Below are 21821 nucleotides of genomic sequence, written 5' to 3' on the forward strand. Positions count from 1 at the left end.
CCCTGGAGGCCTTCTAGTCCAACCCCCTGGTCAAGGTGGAGACCCTATACCATTTCAGACCAGTATCTGTCCAACCTCTTCTTAAAACCCTGGAACATCCACAACTTCTGGAGGTAAACCATTCCTCTCTTGAATTGTTCTCACTATTAGGAAACTTCTCCTTCATTCCAGGTTGCTTCTCTCCTGGGTTAGTTTCCATCCATTGCTTCTTCTTGTCCTGCCTTCAGGGGCTTTGGAGAACAGCTTAACTCCCTCTTCTTTGGGGCAGCCCCTTAAACACTGAAATACTGCTATCATGTCACCCCCCAGTCTTTCTTTTCTCTTTTTCAGTTCCTGCAGCCATTCCCTGTATGTTTTAATCTCCAGGCCCTTAATTTTACCCAACTCTGCATCTGATCTTGGCCTTGGGAATGTGGGAAATCCCACCCACCCACCCCCCACAGCCCAAGGAGAAATGAGCTGGGTTGGCTGGAGCATCTTCTCCCTCTCAAACTTTCTTCCCCCCCCAAAAAGAAAAGAAAAATCGGTCTGTCTTGCGCTTTTCTTTCCCTACCTTGTCAACAGACAGAAGACCCGTCAGCTCCCTTCAGGGCTGTGTCAGCCCTTTGGATTTCCTTAACCCAGTTCTCTCCACAAAGAGGCCTGGATTCATTGTTCCCCGTCAGCTCTCCCACCTCCTTTCCTCACCCTCGCCTCGCTTCGAGGACATTTTCTGGAAGGGCTTCAGCCTCTGAGGAAAGATTGCTGGCAGCCACAAGCAAAAAAGAATCCAAGAAGAGGGAGCGTGAGATGGACAGAGAAAGAGAGAAAAGAGACTGCTTGCCTGGGGTGGAAACCTTGCAAACAGTTTTCTTTCCTCTTTTATTAATTTTGTTGAGTTTCTGGTTAGGCATCTGGTTTCATCTTGGGCATTTTTCTTGATTGGACTGGAAAGGTGGGGGAATTCTCTTCTGCAACCAAGCCTGCTACCTGAAGGATTCCGGTCCCCAGAAGAAAAAAGACATTTTATTTTATTTTTTAAGTCGTTTATTGAGCTGATTTGCCACCCATCTCATAGCAAACGACAGTGGGTATCAAAAGGTGCAGTGGGGATTCCACCCGCCTGAAATCCTTCGTGGGTGGAGGAAATGCTGTCCGTCTTGCTACTACAATGGAACAACCGTTCCTTGAGTAGTGACCATTCAGAGTTCAAAATGGGGCTGAAAAAAGTGACAGGAACCATTTCCCCCCCACACTTAATGACCGTCTCAGCATCCCTGTGGTCATGCCACCAAAATTTGGACACTTGGCAACTGTATTTATGATGGTTGCAGCGTCCCAACATTGTGGCAAGCAAAGTCAATGGGGAAGCCAGAGCTACTCAACAAAACTTGTGTTGCTAAGTTTAAAATGCAGCGAGTTGCTCAACAGCCATGGCGGGAAAGGTTGTAAAATGGGACAAAACTCACTTAACGACAGTCTTGCTTAGCTACAGAAATTTTGGGACTCAACTGTAGTCGAACATCAAGGGCTACCTGTAATTCTGAGGTTGTGGGAGGAAGGACACAGGATACCGCTGAGGTGGTGGGACACGGGGTGGATGGACCTCCGTGCCCTATGAGGGTAGCTAACCTACATACACAACTGTAGTTGTCATCTTTCTTCTGCATCACCTGTTGGACTGGACTTAAGGCATCGTTTTGGTCAATGAAGGTTGTGAAAGGAGTTCCAGAAACTCATGGATCTTCTCCAGCCTCATCGATGGGGCCAAGCAAATCCTTGGGGGGTCGTGATAGCTTGCGCATGTTTCTTAATAGCTTGAGCAGAGAGGCGTCTTGCTTCCTCGCAGGCTTGTTGTGTCCTATGTGAAAAGGGCAGGGTGTGTGTGTGTGTTTGTGCAGCATCATAGGAGTTGAATGAACTCTATCCTTCCTGGAGGCCACCATGCTCTAGTAGGCTGGGTTAAGGAGGGATCGATACTACGACCTGAGTTCTGAAGATGGAAGGATAAGAATCTCATCATCCCAGAGACTCTTAGATCAGACTGTATTGGTCTCCTCTAGCAAGGAAGCTGATTGGAGCAGCCCATCTTTTTGGCAAGATGGGAGGCAGGCGGTGTCCTAGAAGTGAAGTGGGTATGGCCATGGCAGATATGAGGGTGAAGCTTCGTTCTCCGAACTTGTGGGTTGGTTTCCTTCCATGACAGGTATCTCCTGGACCGTCCTACCCCAGATATTGGTCCTTTGTCTTCTACTTAAGTTGGGTTAGGAAACCTTTTCCTTTCTAAGCTATGGACCTCCAGGTCTTCTCTTACAAAATGCCTAGAAGAGACCTTCCCAACCCTGGCACCTTTAAGACACATGGACTTCAGCTCCCAGAAGTCCACGCGTCTTAAAAACATGCCAAAGTTGGGCGACCCTGGCATCGAAGTTTCCTGGAAAGTCAATGCAGAATGATTTGGGCATCCTAAAAGGGCATCTTCCCTCCTCCCTTCCTTGTCCCTCGCTCTTCCCTCTCCACGTGGTTCTTCGGCGCCTGGTTGGCCCCTCTTGGTGTGTGTAAGTGTGTGTGTGTGTGTGATGTAAGCGTGATGCCTTTTCTCTTCCAGTGACACGGCTTCTTTTTCTCATTGTTTCAGGCATGAGCCATGAGCCAAAGTCACCCTCTCTAGGAATGCTTTCAACAGCCACTCGGACTACCGCTACTGTCAGCCCCCTGGCCCCGTCTCCTATCAATGGCGCCCTCGTGCCCAGTGGCAGTCCGGCTGCCAACAGCACTTTACAAGTCCAGGCTGTGCCCTCCTCCAGCTTTGCCGCCGCCTTGCGCAAACTAGCCAAACAGGCTGAAGACCCCAGAGGTAAGAGAGAGAGATGGGGGGAGTTGATGGTGATCCTTTGGGCTTATAGATCGAGGTGGGGCAACATCAGTAGAGACAGGAGGCATGCCAGCCCTCCCCAATCTCAGGATCTCAGAGGATCCGCACACAAGAGTTTTTGACTTCTTGGTAGGTTTCCTGTTCCTCCGTCCTCTTACAAGTAAGAGTGGGTCTGCCACCATGAAGAGGAGGGTTCACCTTATTCCCCAAAGCCCCTGAAGGCAGGAGAAGAAGCAACGGATGGAAACTAATCAAGGAGAGAAGCAACCTGGAATCAAGGAGAAACTTCCTAATGTTGAGGACAATAAACCAGTGGAACAGCTGGCCACCGGAAATCGTAGGCTCTCCATCACTGGAGGCTTTAAAGAAGAGTCTAGACGGTCACTTATCTGAAATGGTATATAAATTCTCGTGCTTGAGCAGGGGGCTGGACTAGAAGACCTCCGAAATCCCTTCTATTCTATTCCAAGTTTTCAGTGTTCACCAATGATACCATTTCTATTGCTGACGTTGAAAGGTGAATAGCTAAAGGTGCCCTTGAAACAATTTAGGTCCCTTAAGAAGGGACAAATTCACTTAACAGATATTTCACTTAGCAACAGAAAAGTTGGGCTCCATTGTGGTGGTAAGTCAAGGACTGACTACCTGTTTTTGCGTTTTGCCCCCAACAATCTGGGTCCTCATTTTACTGACCTGGGAAGGATGGAAGGCTGAGTCCACCTTGAGACCCAGGAGGATCGAACGCCTGGCTGTGGGCAGAGTTTGCCTGCAATACTGCATTTGAAGCACTCCACCAGCAGGGCTAAATGTGTTTGCTGTAGAACCGTGATGGCGAACCTATGGCACGTGTGCCAGAAGTGGCATGCACAGCCATCTCTCTGGGCATGCCAGCCATTGCCCATTGCTCTTTCAGGTTCTGGTGTTCTCATGCATGCCGGCCAGCTGGTCTTTGTGTGTGCAGGAGTGCCGGAAACTGGAAGAGCAGCTTCCTGGCATGCATGTGCACTCCAGGAAGCTGAGCTCCTGGCCTTTGTGTGTGCATGTGTGCCAGAAAGTAGAACAGTGGTTGCCAACCAGTGGGCCGGGGACCACTGGTGATCCGCAAGAACATTTTGGTGGTCTGCAGAGTAATGTCACCCCAACTCCCCTCCCCAAAGCAATTAATCCAGGCTGTGTGGGAACACAAGGCTGTGTCACCCACATGGCTCGCGGGAACACAAGGTTTGCATCGCCGGGCTGCTTCTTTCCGCTTCTTTCTTCTTCCACTTTTGGCTGCATGCAAGGAAAGCAGCAAAAGTCTTTCTTTTTCTCCCCCAAACTCCGCCAGAAATGAGTCTTTGGGACCCTGCAAGGCCTCCTGCTCCAAGAGGCTGTGCTGTGTAACAAGTCTCACAAAGACTCATTTCTGGCAGAGTTTGGGGAAGAGAAAGAAAGACTTCTGCTGCTTCTGCTGCTTTCCTTGCATGAAGCCAAAAGTCTCTCTCCCTCTCTGTCTCCCCCTGAGAACGGAGCTGGAGACAGTATCCTGCAATCCCAAATAAAGAATGATCAATCGGTAGGAAAACGGGGTGGGGAATTTTCCTGCAGACTTTTTTGGGGATTTTCCCAGGGTCTCCGGTCCAGCGGATTTAAAATTATGAGTTTGGTGGTCCCTGAGGTCCAAAAGGTTGGCGACCCCTGGACTAGAAGACAAGGTGACTGGCACACATGCCCACACTGGGGGAACTGCTCTTCCAGTTTCCAGCGCTCCCCCCCCCCCACACACACAAACACACTCTTGTTTTGGCACTTGGTGCTGAAAAGGTTTCCCAACAGAAACCTGCTCTAGAACCCTGCTCTAGAGAGGCCAAGCGTCCCACGTCTCCTTTGAAAGCCACACACAAACTTTAGGGACAGCGGTCATCATGTCTGAGCCGGAAGCCTTGCAATGGGAATATTCAGGCTCTCTCTGACCCTTTGGCCAAAGAGTCCTCCTTCCCAACTAGATATGGTCCTGCAGCCATCTAGGCAGCTTAGCCAGGACATCTGCAGGAGATGGGCCTCCCAGTTGAAGCCCCACCCACCCCTAATGGATCTTACAAGTGCAACAACACCCTGGGGGGAAAAAAGAGAGAGCAGGACTTCAAGCATGCCATCACAAATGCCACCGTGACCTTTTGGGCTTCCCTTGAGTCTCTCTTTGGCGTTATGACATTCTCCGTCCTTCACCAAGGACCAGCAGGAGTTTCAGAGCCCTTCTCCTCACCCCTGACAACCGTGTGAAGGATTAGTCATGAGCAGAGGAAAAGAAGTTGTTTGATGGGGGGTGGGGGTGTGTGCCTTTCCCATCTGGTTTCTAGAAACCCCCACCCTTCCTTTCTCATCCCATAGGTACTAGGGGCAAAAAGTGCTGGATGAATGAATGTATCAACCGGTGTCCTTATGGCCGTGACTACTGGTTAATCATTTGTAGGGCCAAAGCCGTTGAGGTCAGTGTAGACGTGACACAATCGACATGCTGGAAGACGGCAAGCTTCGGAAGGAGACATCGAAGAGCAGGAGGGTCAGAGGGTGTAGAGCAAAGGCTGAGGACCAGGAGAATGACCTCGGTTGGAAAGATCTGGAGGATGATGGGGCTTGAGATAGAGGGAGCAGGGGAAATAAACTCTGTGTCTTCACGGAGTTCTTAAGACTCAGAAATGCTGGCTCTATCCTGGCTGGTTTCCTGCACGTTTTTGGATTGTCCAGGAGCCTAGTTGGTCATGTAAAAAAGCCTGAGACAGGAAGATTCCCTGACCTGGAAGCGACCCCTCCAACAGGAGTAGGGCCTCCTGCTTGGGCAGGGGGTTGGACTGGAAGACCTCCAAGGTCCCTTCCAACTCTGTTATTCTGTATTCTGTAAGGGGTGACTGACGGAAGGTTTTGATCGCTTCTTTCGACCCCCCTCTTCTCTCTCCCACCTTTTACCCAAGGGGCCTTTTTCAGCCCCCCCCTCAGTTATTCTAAGCCGGAGGTTCTCCAACTGGGGTCTGAGGATTTTCAGAGGCCCCCAAGACCCTTTCAAGAGCTTCACAAAGTCCAATCAATCAACCCTTTGAAAATGTCTCCATTTTAATTTCTCACGTTGTCAATATCGATGGCTAGAAAAGAACCTACGTAGCTCTTTGGGGTCTTCAATTCGTCTTAAAGGCTGTCCAAGGTCCTGGAGACCAAAACACGGGAGAACGGACGCTCTAATTACAACCACCCCAGGAAGTTCTTCTCCATGCCTCTGTCCTTGCGTCCCTTGATCTCCTCTTCTCTGCCACGGATTCCTCTCCCTTCTCCAGTAGATGGAGATTCCCAAAGGGATGATGGGCAAGAGGCTGGGAAGGACCCACTGGGACTTTCTGAGCCGGCCTCTTGCACCTCGCAAGGCAGAGAGGGAGAGAAACGCCATGTCCTTCTAGAAGGACGTCCGGTGTTCCGGTGTCTAATTCTGGAAGGAGGAAATTGCTAGTTCGGGGTTCGCCCATCGACAGCAGCGGGGACTGTTTTGCGAAGCAAGCCTGGGTGGCTTCTCCAGCCCCATCATTTGTGGAGCCAGCCAGGCCTCCTCCTGGCATTCCTCTCCTCGCCCCGTCGCTGCTCCTTCCTCCCCGTTCAAACGCTTGTTTTATTTTTAGCCCTTGAATTCTCTTCTCTCCCCCGCCGCTTGATGGGCTAATGTCTTTCCTCGGCATTGTGTCTCGAGGGGGCAGTTTAAAAATTCAATTCAGACGGAGTAATCCAAATGCCATATCATTTGTTGTACCCCCAGAGAAAGTCTGAAGTGAGCAGAGGAAAAGAATCTGTCCTTTCCCCTGCAAATATAGGTCTCGTTGCCGCTGATATGCTTCAGTGAAATTTTATTTTTCCTAAGGCTCCTAAATCTGTTCTTTCACCATCCAAAGCTCCTCCACTAAATAGCAAAGTCGTCGTCGGCTGCTGGGTGCCGGGATGGTGAAATGCACATCTGAATATTTTGCTCTTTAATGGGCTGTTTAACTGGGGCCCGGTTGAAGGCAGGAGCCAGCAGGAAGAGATGGGGATGGAAGTCAGCCGAGCAGTGGAGAGAAGCTTGCTGGGAGGGGGAGGAGATGACAAGGAAGAAGAGGAAGGGAGGAAGAGGGGGGAGAAGGAGGGGAGAAGGAAGAGGGTAAAGAACAGGAAGAGGGAGGAAGAGGGGGAAGAGAAAGGAGGAGGGAGGAGGAAGGAAGAGAAAGAGGAGGAGGAGGAGGGAGGAGGAAGAGGTGGAGAAGGAGGAAGAGGGAGGGGAGAAAAAGAGGAGGGAGAGGAGAAGGGGAGGAAGAGGAAGGAGAAGGAGGAGAAGAAATAATTGACTGTAATCTAGATTGGAGGGAAAGAGAAAAGGAAAAGGAGAAAAAGAATAATCTAGGAAAAAGGAGGAGAACGAGAAGAGGAGGAGGAGGGGTTTAATCTAGTCCAGGCCAGAACTACAAGTCAGACCGAGCCCAATCCTGGCTTCTCTGCCTGTTGAACACTTGCCTTGACCTTTGAAAGCAAAGGTGCCCTCTTCCTCCTCCGGAGGAGATGCCAAGCAAGCCACCACCTTAGAGGAGGAAATATAGAGCGCTGAACGGCCCAGAGCCCTGGCAGATACTCCCCGCGGTCCCGTGTTCAAAGGCCACTTGCTACCCAAGATCTGTTCTCTCTGGAGGCAGCGGCCTTGAGTGATGGGTCTTTGGCATGGAGGGTCTGTGACCTTATGGCTGAGCAGCTGTTCCTTTGCAAATAAAAACAAGGGTGTGGGGGGGAGCCCAGCTTGAGTCTGATGGCAAATGTCCACATTCCCTTTAAGAACTGTGAGGCTTCCTGAAGGCCAATGGTGGGCTTTGCTTCCACCCCCCTCTTGATGGGCCGAGAGGAGTGGAGCAGAAGGACCAAGGTGCGTCCTTCAAACCTGGGGCACCTGCACGCCCAGGTTCCCAAGGTTAGCATCAAGGAAAACCGACCCTGGGCAGACACTTATGGGAGGATGGGGTGGATCGGTGGCATTTTTGCTCTTTCTAAAAGTTGGGGAGGGGAGACTGGAGAGCCAGGTAATGTTACCTGTGTCTGCTGCATCGAAGCCAGAGGCTTCATCTCTTTTAAGACCAGGGAGTCAACAGATGGCTTTCCCAGCGGGAGAAAGGATGAAATGAACTTGTTCTTCCTGGCTCCGTAAAAACCCACAGCTTGCCAGGTTGCCAGCTCAAGGCCACCTTGAAGTGGGTGGGTGGGTGGGGAAGACTCCTGAACCCCCCATCAGGAATTCCTCACCATCCCCTCCACCTTCTCCACAGCATCTTGGAGACTCTTTTGGTTCCATAGGGGCAGCTTTGTTATTCCACCAGGCCTCTTCCTTTCCGAACTGTCTTTCTTCACACAGAGGCCTTTCCTGGTGTGCATAGCAATTATCTACACTTGGAGTTGAGAGTCAAGAAAGAATGGCTGGAATGCAGCTCTGGGTTGTTTTCCCTGCAGGTGAGCAAACCTGTCCTTCCCAGAAGAGCCAAAGGCAACTTCCCCAGAGCAAGGAACAACCTGGAGGCTTTTGAGCGGCAGTCTCCAAACTTTGCCCTTTTAAGACGTCTGGACTTCAACTCCCAGAATTCCCCAGCCAGCCAGGCATGGCTGGCTGGGGAATTCTGGGAGTTGAAGTCCACAAGTCTTAAAAGTTGTCAAGTTTGGGGACGCCTGCTTTTGAGGATTCAATGCAGCTTGGAAAGAGAAGCAGAGCTGCTGGTTACTCTGTAGCCAAAAAAGCATTCCCCCCTCCCCCAATGGAAGCAGTTTCTCTCGGTGCCTGCTCTGCTCTATAGATTCAACCCCGCTTGGGGCTCGGAGCAATTCTGAATAACAGATTTGGAAGGGACCTTGGAGGTCTTCTAGTCCATCCCTGCTCGGGCAAGAAACCCTGTATACCACCCAGACAAACGGTTGCCCAATCTCTTCTTGAAAACCTCCCGTGATGGAGCACCCACAACTTCTGAAGGCAAGCTGTTCCACCGGTTAACTCTTCTCTCAGGAAATTTCTCCTTGATTTAATTTCCCTCCATTGCTTCTTGTCTGGCCTTCAGGGGCTTTTGGAGAACAGCTGGGGCCCCCTCTTCTTTGTGGCAGCCCTTCAGATATTGGAAGACTGCTATCACGTCACCCTTAAACCTTCTCAAGTCCTGCAACCGTTCCTCATATGTTTTAACCTGCAGCCCTCTAGTCATCATTGTTGCTCTTTTCTGCACTCTTTCCAGAATATATATATATATCTATTATGGCGACCAAACCTGGCTTGGAAAGGGGAATAAAATGGCACTCTGTCCACGTTCTGACACCTCCCACCCTTCGTGGCGGCTTTGCCTCTCCCAGAATTGAGGTTGCAGGCAAGGCAAGTTGCAAAGCAGCTGAACGTTTCCGAGCGTTTCCATCAAAGGAAGGCTAGAGCAGGCCAAGCTAATCAGACACTTAAATGCTACGAGCGAAGGAAAAGAGGCTTGATAGAGGCAGAAAACGTGTTATTGTAGTGGAAATTACCGATTCTTTCTTCAGAGGGTGTTAATCATCGGAGTACGGCCTCCCTCCTTTTCTCTTCTCCCTAAAGGGGAAATCAATTTGCGAAATGCTATAGATTAGAAGATGCTTCACCTCGTCGTCTTCTTCTTCTCCTCCTCCTCATCTTTCCGTCCCCTCCCCAATTTCCCCCTTGGTGGATTTCTCCTTTCCCTCTCCCGCTGCTGGCTGCTCAGCCCCATCCAAAGCCACATTAGAGGATTCGGACATAGATTTCCTGAAGTGGGCCTGCCTTCCTCCAGCTCCTCCCCCCCCCCCCTTGCAAGCTATATACAAATATCTGTCCCAGCAAGGTTTGGTTGGAAATGGAAAGAAGGTGTGTGTGTGGGGGGGGAAACCCAACCTGGCAGAAAGCTTTTCTTCTTTGTTGATTTAGATGTCATGGTGGCATGATTTGAGGGCTAGGAAACAAAAGGAAGAAGGAAGGATCCCTTTTTTTGGCTTTGAGGCTGTTCTGCCTCTCCAGGTTCTGGCGAGGGATCAATCGAGGGATTTTTAATGCAAGATCAGGACTAGTGGGAAGCACGGAAGGAGAGGTAGAAAGAGTGACATTTGAAGGGAATGGATGGAAAGGTACATTGTTGAGGGGCAGGGCTGTTTTGTGTGCAGTATCAAGCCAGGTTAAATGTCTTAGTGAAAGGCATGTCCAGAAGCCACGTTCTCAGGTGCTAATCCGGGAATAAATAACCTGACATATTGAAGGGAGAGATGGGGTTCAGTGGATCCCGTTTGGCTGTTATTTGGAGGGGTTTTTTCCTCTAGTTAACCCTCTCTGTTGCATTAATTGAAAAATTAGAACTTAGGGAAGTGAATTCCTATATCTGTAGCACGGGGAAATTAAATAAATATTAAATGCAAACAGAGTTGAAAATCCCAGATAAAAAGCAAAAACGGGCATTGAAGAGAAGCCCATTTTTAATTTGGATCAGAGGAGCGAAAGAGTGGGTGAGTGGGAGGCATTCAGACCCTCCAAAAATCTTTTTAAAAAGATTAAAAAAAAAACAGAATTGGGGTGGTCCTGTTTTTTGAAAAAAACGAAACAAAACAGAAGAGCAGGAAAACAAGGCCACACTTGTGAGATGCACACACTGTTCGCAGACGCATTACCTGCTCTTTAAGCTGCGGCTTGTAAATCTGGTGAGGAAAGAGCCGAATAGGATTTGTGTGTTTCCATATTCTCTCCCCCCACTTTTGTGCTGGTAGCATAACCAGTTGTGGGGACAGGAGGTTCAGCGCTGTGGTTTTATGTGGTTGGGAGGTGAACTGCTTGTGTTCAATCTCCACCCTTGTGACCTGCCCAAGGAATTCTGGTTGTGCGAACGGTGCTTGCAACCCATATCTGTGCTAGTGTGAAACCCAGACACTTAGAGGAATCGAGAGTCCATATCTAACCCCCAAGGCAAAGGACACATTTCCAGAGTGGACCTCTGCCAGGGACAGTTTGTTTAATTTCCTCTAATCAATGGTTCCTTCCTCTTTATAATATCTATCTTTCCCAAGACGCTTCTCAAAAAAAGTGGGGAGGAACCAAAAGCAATAAAACAGCCCCTGGAAATGGCTCACGATCGAATTATTTAAAAGTGCATCAGCACAAAACGAAGGGTCAACAGAAAGAATAAAACCAATCGTTAAAAACCTGGGCACGATTAAAAGGGATTTCAAATCCCATCTCAGAAGAGAAGGTTGGGTAGATTTCCACAGGGAAGCCGAACGTTCGTTTCATTTCTTCAACAGAGAACCCACCACCCAAAAAGGCCGAGCATTTGGTCCAATTGAGAAGACCCTCAGCAACTGACCCTTTTTGATTTCTGGATTTCAGAGTCTGGAAAACCAAAGGCCGGATGTCTGTGGAGATTCTCGGTTCTCCAGGTCGTGGTTGTCCCGGAGGTGCTTTTGCAAGAGACAATCTTGCTTTGTTTTTCCTCGAAGATGTTTCGCGTCTCATCCAGGAAGCTTCTTAACTCTTAAGCGGAAGAAGCTTCTTGGATGAGAAGCAAAAACGTCTTCAAAGAAAAACCAGAAAGTCCAGCTGTCTCTTGAAAAAGGCCAGATGAAATACAAAGAGTGACAAAGCAAACTTTGGAATCCCCAGTATGCAAAGAAAGGGGCCAAAGAAAACACAGAAAGCAGCGCATAAAATGAAATTCCAAAAAAATTTCCTGCTTGCATTTATCTTAAAGTGCAGGGCAGAAAGTTTTGGACAAAGGCTTTTTTTTTTGGGACGGGGTGGGGGGAATCCCTCTGATTTCTTTGTTTTTATATAATGGTTTCATTAAACATGACAATGGACCAGAATAAAAGTGAGTACAACCTTAAAAAAGAAAAGAAAAAAGTGCAGAAAAGAAAAATAGAAAAAATGTAGTAAAAAAAAAGAAAAAATATATAAAGAAATGATTTCCCCTTTATCACAGAAAGAATTAACAATTTTAGGAAAGCATCACCTTCTTTTAAAATATAACATGTTTTCCCATAGCCCATCTCTTATCTATAAACAAATCCTTAAAACATTGTGGTTAAGTGCATCAAGGTTTAATTCTTTAATCCTTCCTTCCTTCTCTCCCTCCCTCCCTCCTTCTGCTCTTCTTCCTTCTTCTCTTCTCCTTCCTTCCCTCTTTTCTTCTCCTTCCTTCCCTCCCTCCTTCCTCCTTCTTCTCTTCTTCCTTTCTCCCTCCCTCCCGTCCTCCTTCTGCTCTTCCTTCCTTCTTCTCTTCTCCTTCCTTCCCTTCTTTCTTCTCTTCTTTCCTTCCTTCTCTCCCTCCACTTTCATCTTTTAAATAACTTTTTATAAGATTTTTTTTTTTCAAAAAGGAAGGTAGGCAGAGAAAAAATTCCAGGCTGCATCTCAGCGATTTTATCCCACATGGTTTTGAGAAGGTCAGAAAGATGTAGGGAACCTCCGGGAGCCCAGCTGAGCCCAGAAAAGCCACTCTCGCCTTGAGACAGGAATATGGCGTCTCTTGCGCAGCAGGAAAACACAAGTTGTGGCCGGTGGATGCCGGGCGACAACTGGAGAGCCCCACCTCTGGGCTCCTGGAAGGGCACCACCTCCTCCTTGCAAGCCCATTCGCTTTCATCTCCAAAGAGAAGCCAGCAGAGAGGAGTGTGCGTTGCTGCTGCCGCCGCCGCCGCTGCATCTGGTTAGCGTGGAGCCTTTCGGAAACGGGAAGCTGCTTAGCATATTTATTGATATCAAATGGATGTTAATTGAGTTCTGGGAACTCGGAGAGTTCAAAGTGGCTTTTGTGTGTGTTTCTGCTGGCTGGGGAGGGGAGGAGGAGGAGGAGGGAGCGTGTCAACACTGTATTGGTCCCTCCGAGTGCGACGGTGGGACAACCCGCCAGTTGGGTAGAGTCTAGAATAATGGTAGCCAACCAGTGGGCCGGGGACCATTGGTGGTCCGTGAGAAAATGTTGGTGGTCCATAGAGAAATATCACCCCCCCCCCAAAGCAATTAATCCAGGCTGCGCTGGTACACAAGGCTTGTGTCATTTGCATTGAGAATAACATGAGATAGTGAGGGGAAGGGGGAATTGGCGGAGGGGAGGAACTTGCCCCACTTGCCCCACGTGCCTCGCTTGGCCACCAGGCTGCTTCTTCTTCTGCTTTTGGCTGCACACAAGGAAAGCAGCAAAAGTCTTTCTTTCTCTCCACCAAACTTCACCAGAAATGAGTCTTTGGGACCCTGCAAGGCCTCCTGCTCCAAGAGGCTGCGCCAGTATGAAAACTCTCACAAAGACTCATTTCTGGTGGAGTTTGGGGGAGAGAAAGAAAGACTTCTGCTGCTTCTGCTGTTTTCCTTGCATGAAGCCAAAAGTCTCTCTCCCCCCCTTCCCTCCCGAGAATGGAGCTGGAGACAGTATCCTGCGATCCCAAGTAAAGAATGATTGATCGGTTGGAAAACGGGGTGGGGGATTTTCCTGCAGACTTTTTGGGGGATTTTCCCAGGGTCTCTGGTCCAAGGGATTTAAAATTATGAGTTTGGGGGTCCCTGAGGTCCAAAAGGTTGGTGACCCCTGTGCTAGAAAACAGAAATAAGTACAAGTAGTCCTTGACTTATGGCCTCAATTGAGCCCAAGATTTCTGTTGTTGAACAAGACAGCTGCTAAGCGAGTTTTGCCCCATTTTATGACTGTAGTCGTCAAATAACATGGTTGTTAAGTGAATCTGGCTTCCCCATTGAGTTTGCTTACCAGAAGGTCACAAAAGGGGATCGCGTAACCCCCTGGGACTCTGCAGCCATCATAAATCTGAACCCCTGGCCCAGCACCCAAATTCTGATCATCGATACTGCAATGGTCATAGCTGTGAAAAAAACGGCCATAAATCACTTTTTTCAGTGCCGTTGTAAGTTTGAACAGTCACTAAATGAATGTTGGTAAGTCGAGGACAACCTGCATAGCTGGTGTTTCATTGCTCCTAAACTGCTGACCAGAAGGAGAGGCGAGATTTGGGGGGCAGGGGGTGGACTCTGCACTCCCTGTTGGTTTGTCTTTTCCAGTCTTATCGTTGGACTTCTAGAAATACAAGTCGTCCTCAGTTAAAGACCGCTTGCTTAGTGTCCATTTGAAGTTACAGCACACAAACTCAGGGATGGGATCCGACTGGTATAACTACCGGTTCTGTTGCTTCTGCGTCGCGCGCGCATGCAATTTACGACCTGCTGAGCTGCCCGGACAGCTGAGCAGTGCTGCGTGCAAGTGCGCAGTGGTTGGAAAAGCCCTTTTTCCTGACTTTTTCGACCGCAGCTGTGTTGCGCAGAGCAGCTGCGGTGGAAAACGCAGGAAATAAAGGTCAGGTAAGAGCCTGGAGAGCGGCTGGGCCAAAACAGCAGTAGACATAGAACCGGTTCTGTATATGCTCTCTGTTTGCTGCTTTTCAGAGCAACCGGTTCTACAGAAGTGGACAGAGCTGGTAGAATCCCACCCCTGTACACACCCCAGTGGTTTTATCACCTGGTTCTGGAGTTCCAAATGCCCACAATTCAGCCCTTGGCAACCAGCTTACCTTTAGCTTTCTGATGTGATGTGATTTACGATATCTATTTTTTTTGCCAGAAATTGTCTTTAACCACTATCACAAAAAAGGTTGTAAAATTGAGCCAGTCCCAAGTGCCTCTCCTTAGCATGACTTCTGAATGAAATTCCAGGTTCTGTTATTGTCCTACGATTGAGGGTGACCTGTAATCAAATGGTTTTAGCACCTTGTGTCACCTGTCAAATGAAACTCCCCCAGGATAGGGGTCTCCCACCTTGGCAACTTTAAACCTGGAGGACTTCAACTCCCAGAATTCCCCAGCCAGGTTTGCTTAGTTGAAGTCCTCCAGGCTTAAAGTTGCCAAGGTGGGAGACCCCTGCCCCAGGGTGCAGCAGGAATAACCACACAGTATTTTGTGGGTAGGGGAGAGAGAGATGGCTTGGCTCCATCCTCCCTGCTGATCCTAGCAAGCAGGAAATTAAAAATTCCAATCTGGTCTGAGGAAGCCTCTTCCGGAGGAAAATGTGCCTTATGCAAGCAGCCTCTGGGAAGAACATTCCCTGGCCCTTCTCCAATTCTGAGCTGGGTCTCAAATTGTCCCCTTTGTATTTGGGCCCAGGGATAGCCACGGCAGGTACCTCAGAGCAAAACTCGGGGATTTAAGAAAGGCTGTATTTCTTGCTTTGGATGTCCAGTCGATCAATCAGGATAGAGGTGGAAGGGACCCTGGAGGTCTACCAGTCCAACCCCCTGTACCCTGTACCATTTCAGACGAAGTGACTGCCCCGTCTCTTAAAAACCTCCAGTGGTGAAGCACCTACATCTTCTGACAACTTCCATGATGGGAAGGAAGGTTCTACATAGTTAGTTTCCTTTATTGTCCTTGCACCTCGTACAATGAAATCAAGCACCACCTTCAGTGCACATCATGGCCATGAAAATAAACACAAACACACATCCTTCACACTCCACACATTGAACCAAAAACCCGCAACACCGCACCAACGCTGCACTATACAGTAGAATTCAGTAGAGTTACTGCTCTGGGATAGAAGCTGTTTTTCAGCCTATTTGTCCTACAGTCCATCCAAAAACAGGGCCGGAGCACTGGCATCTCACGGACCACGTTTCAGAAGGCCACTCTGAACAATTACGAGGCCACCCAGTTCGACCCTGTTGGCCCAGGGCTGGCAGAAAAGAGTCTGGAGGTACAAGATGGCTGCGGCCTCCTCCTCCTCCTCCTCCTCCTTTTTTGCCTCATGGGCCCAGGACGGAGATCCATATATGGATTGACTTCTCCTGGAAGCGTGAGGAGCACCTCTGGGATCTGGAAAGTCGCTCCTTCTTCGAAGGAGGGGCATCGGGGGCCGAATGTGATCCGCCACGTTTGCAGATGGCAAGCTTCGGCAAGTTGAGATCCACGCTGGGCCTTGTTCACTCTCCCCACCCTGCTCCCTGCCCCCCACCCCGCCTGCCTGTGTGACTTCCGAGGGTCTCAGCTGTTAATTACCTTTGCCTGTCAGCCTTGCCTGCTAATCTGCTATCAGTGAATGGAAAGCAGGAGGTCAAATAACAAAGGTGACGGTGCCACACAGTGCCTCTTGTCATCTCCAAGCCCAGATTAGTTTCACTGAATAACTCCTGGCTGAATACCGCCAGTTAATTATAACGATCACAAACCTTCCCTTTCCCAAGCCACACAGTGAGAATTAAGGCTTCTGAAGTAAGACTTTAGCTTCATTAATTGCCGGCTCCTTTGTGATGGTATTGATTGATAAGGCTCTTGCGCGCTTGAGTAATGGCTTCCCAGCTCAAAGGGGATTAAGGCTGCTAATTGTTGTCGGCCTCGCGCTGACAAGATAGACTTCGGTGGGTATCAAATCCATATCTGCGGCTTCCTTTGTCAAGAGCCGGCAGCGTGGTTGCTCTCCAGAAGGAAGGTAGGGTGCCAGAGCCAGGGAATAATTAATACAGCATGGGAGGCGCCATGGGTAGAAAGTTGAGGGGACTTCCTTTGTTGGCCTTTCAGTTGGAGTTCTCCTCTCAAAATTGTCCATATTTGGTCCTCTCTTGATCCACAGAGGCTGTGGACCAAAGGCTGAGGAACCTCTTAAGAACTGCCAATGGATTCCTCACCTCCAGGGTGTTGGAGCAAAGAAGAGTAAAATCTAGCCCACTCACTTCTGGATCTCCAGCAAGATGTTTTGGGGTCTCCTTGTGACTTCAGGTTAAACACGAGAATCGAAGGGGTGTCCAACCTTGGCCATTTTAAGACTTGTGGATTTCATCTCCCAGAATTCCCCACTTGAAGTCCACAAGTCTTAAAGTGGTCAAGGTTGGACTCCTAATTTAGGGTTTCAAGCTCTTGACGAACTTTCATAGAGAACAATTCTAGATTACGCTGGCTGTTGTGTCATTTCACAGTGAGTAGTTCTTGCAGATAGTTTTCAAGCTGGCTCGGACCCTTTGTTTTTGTTCCTTACATTCCTGTTGCCAGCTGGCCAGGTTGTTGTGAACAGGCTGCCATTTCTTTTTCAACTATACCAGTAGTAGGAAGAACCACTTTCTCCAAATCTAGACTTACTCCAAACCTGAATCAAAAGAAAGAAGGCGCACAGCCCGTCTTCTCCTGAAAGCTGAGATCCGTGACTCCCTCAACTGGGTTAAGAAAGTGTGTCATGCAAATGATATAACCCAGATAATACAGGGAAGGGAGGAGGGTAGTTTTCATCCAAACAGCCTGGGGTTGTTTTGTGCTAGCTACTGTCCACTCTTCAGCTGTGTTGAGTGAACATGAATGAGTGTGAAGAGAGGGAAAAAAAAGTAAGCTCTTTTCCTGCCATTGGCAGTTCTCTGTTTCCAGCAAGGATCGAACTTGGCAACTTTTAAGACTTGTGGACTTTACCTCCTGCTGACTGGGAGGATTTCTGGGAGTTGAAGTCCACAAGTCTTAAAGTCACCAGGTTTGGAGACTCCTGATTCAGAGAATTCACTCTCTCAATTCCAAATGTCTCACATCTGTATAAGGAAATAAAAATCTGGGTTCGGTCAAGTCTTTTTGTCCCACAGGTGCTTTTGTTTTTTTTCCCTTGAAGACATTTCGCTTCTCATCCAAGAAGCTTCTTGGATTAATATTCCTTGCAGTCCTCTGGTTGCTAGCACTCTTCCTGAGAGCTGTTGAGGCCACTTGGAGGTTGATCTGTGCCCTCAGGGTCAAATGGGCGTGGAGCCTTTGTAGAACTGCTAAAAGGACTGCTTTGTAAACAGGAGATTGGTGGTGTCTTGGGAGAGGGCTGTTTAATCTTAATGTAGATGGCCTCTTTGACCCCCCTTTCACACCAGCGGTCCTCTCTGTCCAGAATGTGGACTTTGCTGTCTTCAAGAAAGTGAGCTTTGTCTTTCAAATGCGGGTGGCCTTGCTGAATCTTGTCTTTGTGGGTTTGTTCTCCTAAGTTGTGCCATGAGTTTTGAGAGCTTTGGGATAACCATGACCTGGACAACTGAGAATCTCCATAGACATAAATCATTTTGGGGGTGGGGCTTTTTCTTTCTCTCTCTCATTCTCTCTCTCTTTTCTCTCTCTCATTCTCTCTCTCCCTCTCTTATTCTTTCTCTCTCTTATTCTTTCTCTCTCTTGCTCTCTTCTCTCTCTATTCTCTCTTTCTTATTCTTTCTCTTATTCTCATTCTTTCTCTCTCTTATTCTCTCTCCCTCTCTTATTCTTTCTCTTATTCTTTCTTTCTCTCACTTGCTCTCTTCTCTCTTTCTCTTATTCTCTCTTTCTTATTCTTTCTCTCTTATTCTCATTCTTTCTCTCTCTTATTCTCTCTCTCCCTCTCTTATTCTCTCTCTCTCTTATTCTCTTTCTCTTCTCTCTCTCTTTCTCTTATTCTCTCTGTTTTATTCTCTCTCTCTCTCTCTTATTTTCTCTCTCTCTTATTCTCTTTCTCTCCTACTTCCCCCACTCTATCACTCTCTCTCTCTTTCTCTATCCATCCATCTCCAGAAATCTTTTCTGGAAAGCAAGAGGATATGACCGTCTTTCCACCAGGTTCCCTCGTTGACCGGGTCATCTCTGAGCATCTGCCATGATCTTCCCCCAAGTGCTTTGTTTCTTGAAGATCCAGCCAGTGTTTTGCAAATTAGAACTTGGCATGTCCTGGAAATGTCCAGGGACGTTGGAGTTGAGTACAAAGGCATTCATTCTCAAGAACGTACATATGTGGGATGATGAAAGAACCGGTTCTGTGACTCATTGTCATTCCTTGCTCTGTAAGAGAATTATCTTTTGTTAACTCTCGGTTCTCCTTTACTTCAGTGCCTCATATCTGCACACACACACACACACACACAGAATTCCTTGAAATATATTGTCTGCTTTACAGTGGGCTTGTCCTGAAGTACCCACAGTAATACCGCAGGAGGGTCCTCATTGGCATCCGGTTAGTATTTCTGCAACAACCATCTTCTTCGCCATACATGTCCTTCTCTGCTGTAACCCCAAGATGGATGTACTTTAGACCCATCTACTGTTTTCTGCAAATCGTGGTTAAGTCTTGCCGAAAGAGGATTTATTCTGTTTATCCAAAATCTCATCTCTTTCAGCATAGTTACAGAGAGGAGGAGATACAACTCTAGATGGAGATGTTCTACTGGGGTGCTAAGAGAGAGGTCTATGTCTAACTTGTATCTTCTGCTGTGGGCTTCGAGAAGCATTTCCATTCCATTTCCACCTGGCCATCTTTTCTTTCCTGGGTGGAAGCTGTTTTCTTTGGCCAAATCAGTGGTGGTATGCTACCGGTTCGGCCCGGTTTTGCCGAGCCGGTAGTGGTGATGAGCAGCAGAAACCAAACCGGTTCTCTCCGCCACTCTGTGGTTGGCCACACCCACCCACCTGGGCTCCCACACTCACCTTGATCCTCTGCTTTTGAAGCGCAGCTGCTTTGCGCGGCACAGAAGGGTGCCGCGCGGCAGCTGGTGAAGCAACCGGGAGAGTCCAGGCTTGCAGGAGGTGAGCCTGCGCAAAGTGTATGTTTGGCACGTGCGTACATGCAAAATGTGTGCATGCACGCAAAGCGTGCCCACCCAGCCACCCCCACAGAACCGGTGGAAAAAGTTTTTGATCCCACCACTAGGCCAAATGTTAAGGAATCTAAGCTGAAGGTCTGTTAAGTTTGGGCAGCAACCTGGATTCCCACTGGAAGGAGAGTTTTGGAGCTCCAGGGCATCTGTTGGCACCTTCTTTAAGGAGCTGCTGGCAGAAGCTGTTTGAGTCCTCCTGGAACATCACTTTCTGCTCAGAATCCAGAGCAGAGCAGAGGCCGAATGACCTTGGAGCAGGAACGATTGACGTGAAATCAAGAACAGAACAGAATACAGTGGAGCCTCGAGTCACGACCGGAATCCGTTCCTGCACTCCGGTCGCAACCCGACTTGGTCATGTCTGGAAGCACGACTGACTGCACATGCATGCAGTCCCGCCAAAAATGGCACCGTGGGGGAAATTGGCGCAGAAAGGAAATCTTTCCGTGCTGATTTTGTTCACCACCCAATTTTTGAATCGTGACCCAATTCAAAAATCGGGTGGATTATTTGTTCATCACCTGATTTGGTCGCAAACACAACCCGAGGTTCCACTGTAGTTGGAAGGGACCTAGGAGGTCCTCTAGTCTAACCCCCTGCTTAGGCAGGAAACCCTACACGATTTCAGACAAATGGCTATCCAATCCCTTCTTCAAAACTTCCAGGGTTGGAGCATTCACAACTTCTGGAGGCAAGTTGTTCCACTGGTTAATTGTTCTAACTGTCAACCAATAGCTTTTGATGCATCGGAACCCGTGTTTGGAAGAGGTTCTTGTGGGTCAAACCTTGAGGAAGTTGAATAGTGGGAGAACTTGCCAGACTTCCATTTCGGATCCTGCTCCTGGGCCACCGAGTGTTGAGTATTGACGGTGAACTGCTCCAGGTCTTCCTACCTACTGATGCCTTTCTTTCTCCTGATTGTAGGATCTTCAATCAGCAGTGAATCTTCCCCAGTTTCCTCGCCAGCCACCAACCACAGCTCCCCTGCAAGCACACCCAAGCGAGGGCCCATGGGGCCCCTCATCGTTCCTCCAGGGGGGCACAGCGTGCCGAACACACCTCCTGTGGTAACCATTGCACCCACCAAAACTGTGAACGGCATCTGGAGAAGTGAAGGGCGTCACGTAAGGCTCCCATATCCAAAAAGGCTTCTCTTGGGATTGGAGGGTTGGCTTTGTCTTGTCTTTGGGAGGGGGAGCGAATATGTGGGGAAGAAAGGGGGATGGAAGACCCATAGGGCTGGGAAGCCATAAGCTAGATTTGCGCAAAAGAAAATCCTGCCAAAATATAATGTATCCCTCGGTCTAGCAAATACTTTTCCATTTTTTCTCTACTACTGTGTGAATTATAATCCTTTCCCCTGTATTGACCCTGGCAGAACAACTGAGTGCCTAGAGCTGGTTTTACCAAGGAATGTGAGCATATAGGAGAAACCTTTACTTGCAACTGAAGTGACAGACAGACAGAGAATATTAAAACGTGCACTCAAGAGGGACTTGGAAAGCTTTGGGGGTCACTGCCTGAGGCCCTTTGCTCTACATCAAACATCTGGAGGGCCTCTGGTGGCCTGCTCTTGTTCTAGAATGAAGCATCTCCAATCTATTTTGTTTTGTTTGTTTGTCACACATGGACAAGATAACAAATATAGGTATGAACATAAACACAAACAAAGGAAGCAGATACAGATACATGGAGACAGTAAGACAGGGACAGTAGGCACGCTGGTGCCCTTACACACACACACACACACCCTCTCTAAACATCTTTCTAAACATCTCATACAATCACTGAATATGCCAAAAAGAAAAAAATAAATCCAGGGTCACCCCCATGTTGACTGTTATTGTCCAGCATCTTCTTGAGAACTTCCAGGAAGGAAAGCCAATGCTGTCTATGCAACAGTCAATTATCACTCTCTAGGCAACCGTTTCCTAATCTCACATCCCGTGAGAGATAGGCCTTCTAATATTTCCCCTAACATTCAACCCATCGGCACCGTCCCATCAGTTAATTAATCTTATTCGGACCTTTCAGATAACCGAGAGCAAGCCATTACTCTCTTCCTGCTGATAAACCTTTAATGTAACGGTGTCCCCCTTCCTTTTTCTTCTTCTTCTTCTCCGTGCCCTTCAGCATTTCCTCCTGGGGCTTCGAGGCCCACAGAAGGAAGGAAGTAGGGTCGAAAGTCTTCTGGAACTAGGCTGATTTCATTGCTCTTTCCCTCCCGGGTTTCCATCTGTCTCGGCTCACGCTCCTTCTCCAGCCGCAGCTATTGAAGTGCGGGAGCGGAGGCGAATGATGCTGTGGGCTGAACTCAGAACAAAGGCTTCCCGTTTCTCCTTTC

At 48.5% G+C, this 21821-nt stretch overlaps 1 protein-coding gene across 11 annotated transcripts in view; it reads left to right on the forward strand.

The window, feature by feature from the left end:
• Positions 1-21821, forward strand: part of GSE1 (Gse1 coiled-coil protein) — a 258953-nt gene that overhangs the window by 207182 nt on the left and 29950 nt on the right. For 10 of the 11 annotated variants that reach the window (XM_087971395.1, XM_087971396.1, XM_087971399.1 and 7 more), the window contains 2 exons: positions 2618-2836; positions 20402-20601. In XM_087971395.1, coding sequence (XP_087827521.1) covers positions 2618-2836; positions 20402-20601 — 419 coding nt within the window. Of the gene's footprint in view, positions 1-2617; positions 2837-20401; positions 20602-21821 lie in introns of those variants that run through there. The other variant, XM_087971403.1, reaches the window with a different exon arrangement.

Source organism: Notechis scutatus, chromosome 9 (assembly GCF_049901735.1).
Source record: "Notechis scutatus isolate UNSWTSFEM ecotype Mainland chromosome 9, rNotScu1.2, whole genome shotgun sequence".
NCBI lineage: Eukaryota > Metazoa > Chordata > Lepidosauria > Squamata > Elapidae > Notechis > Notechis scutatus.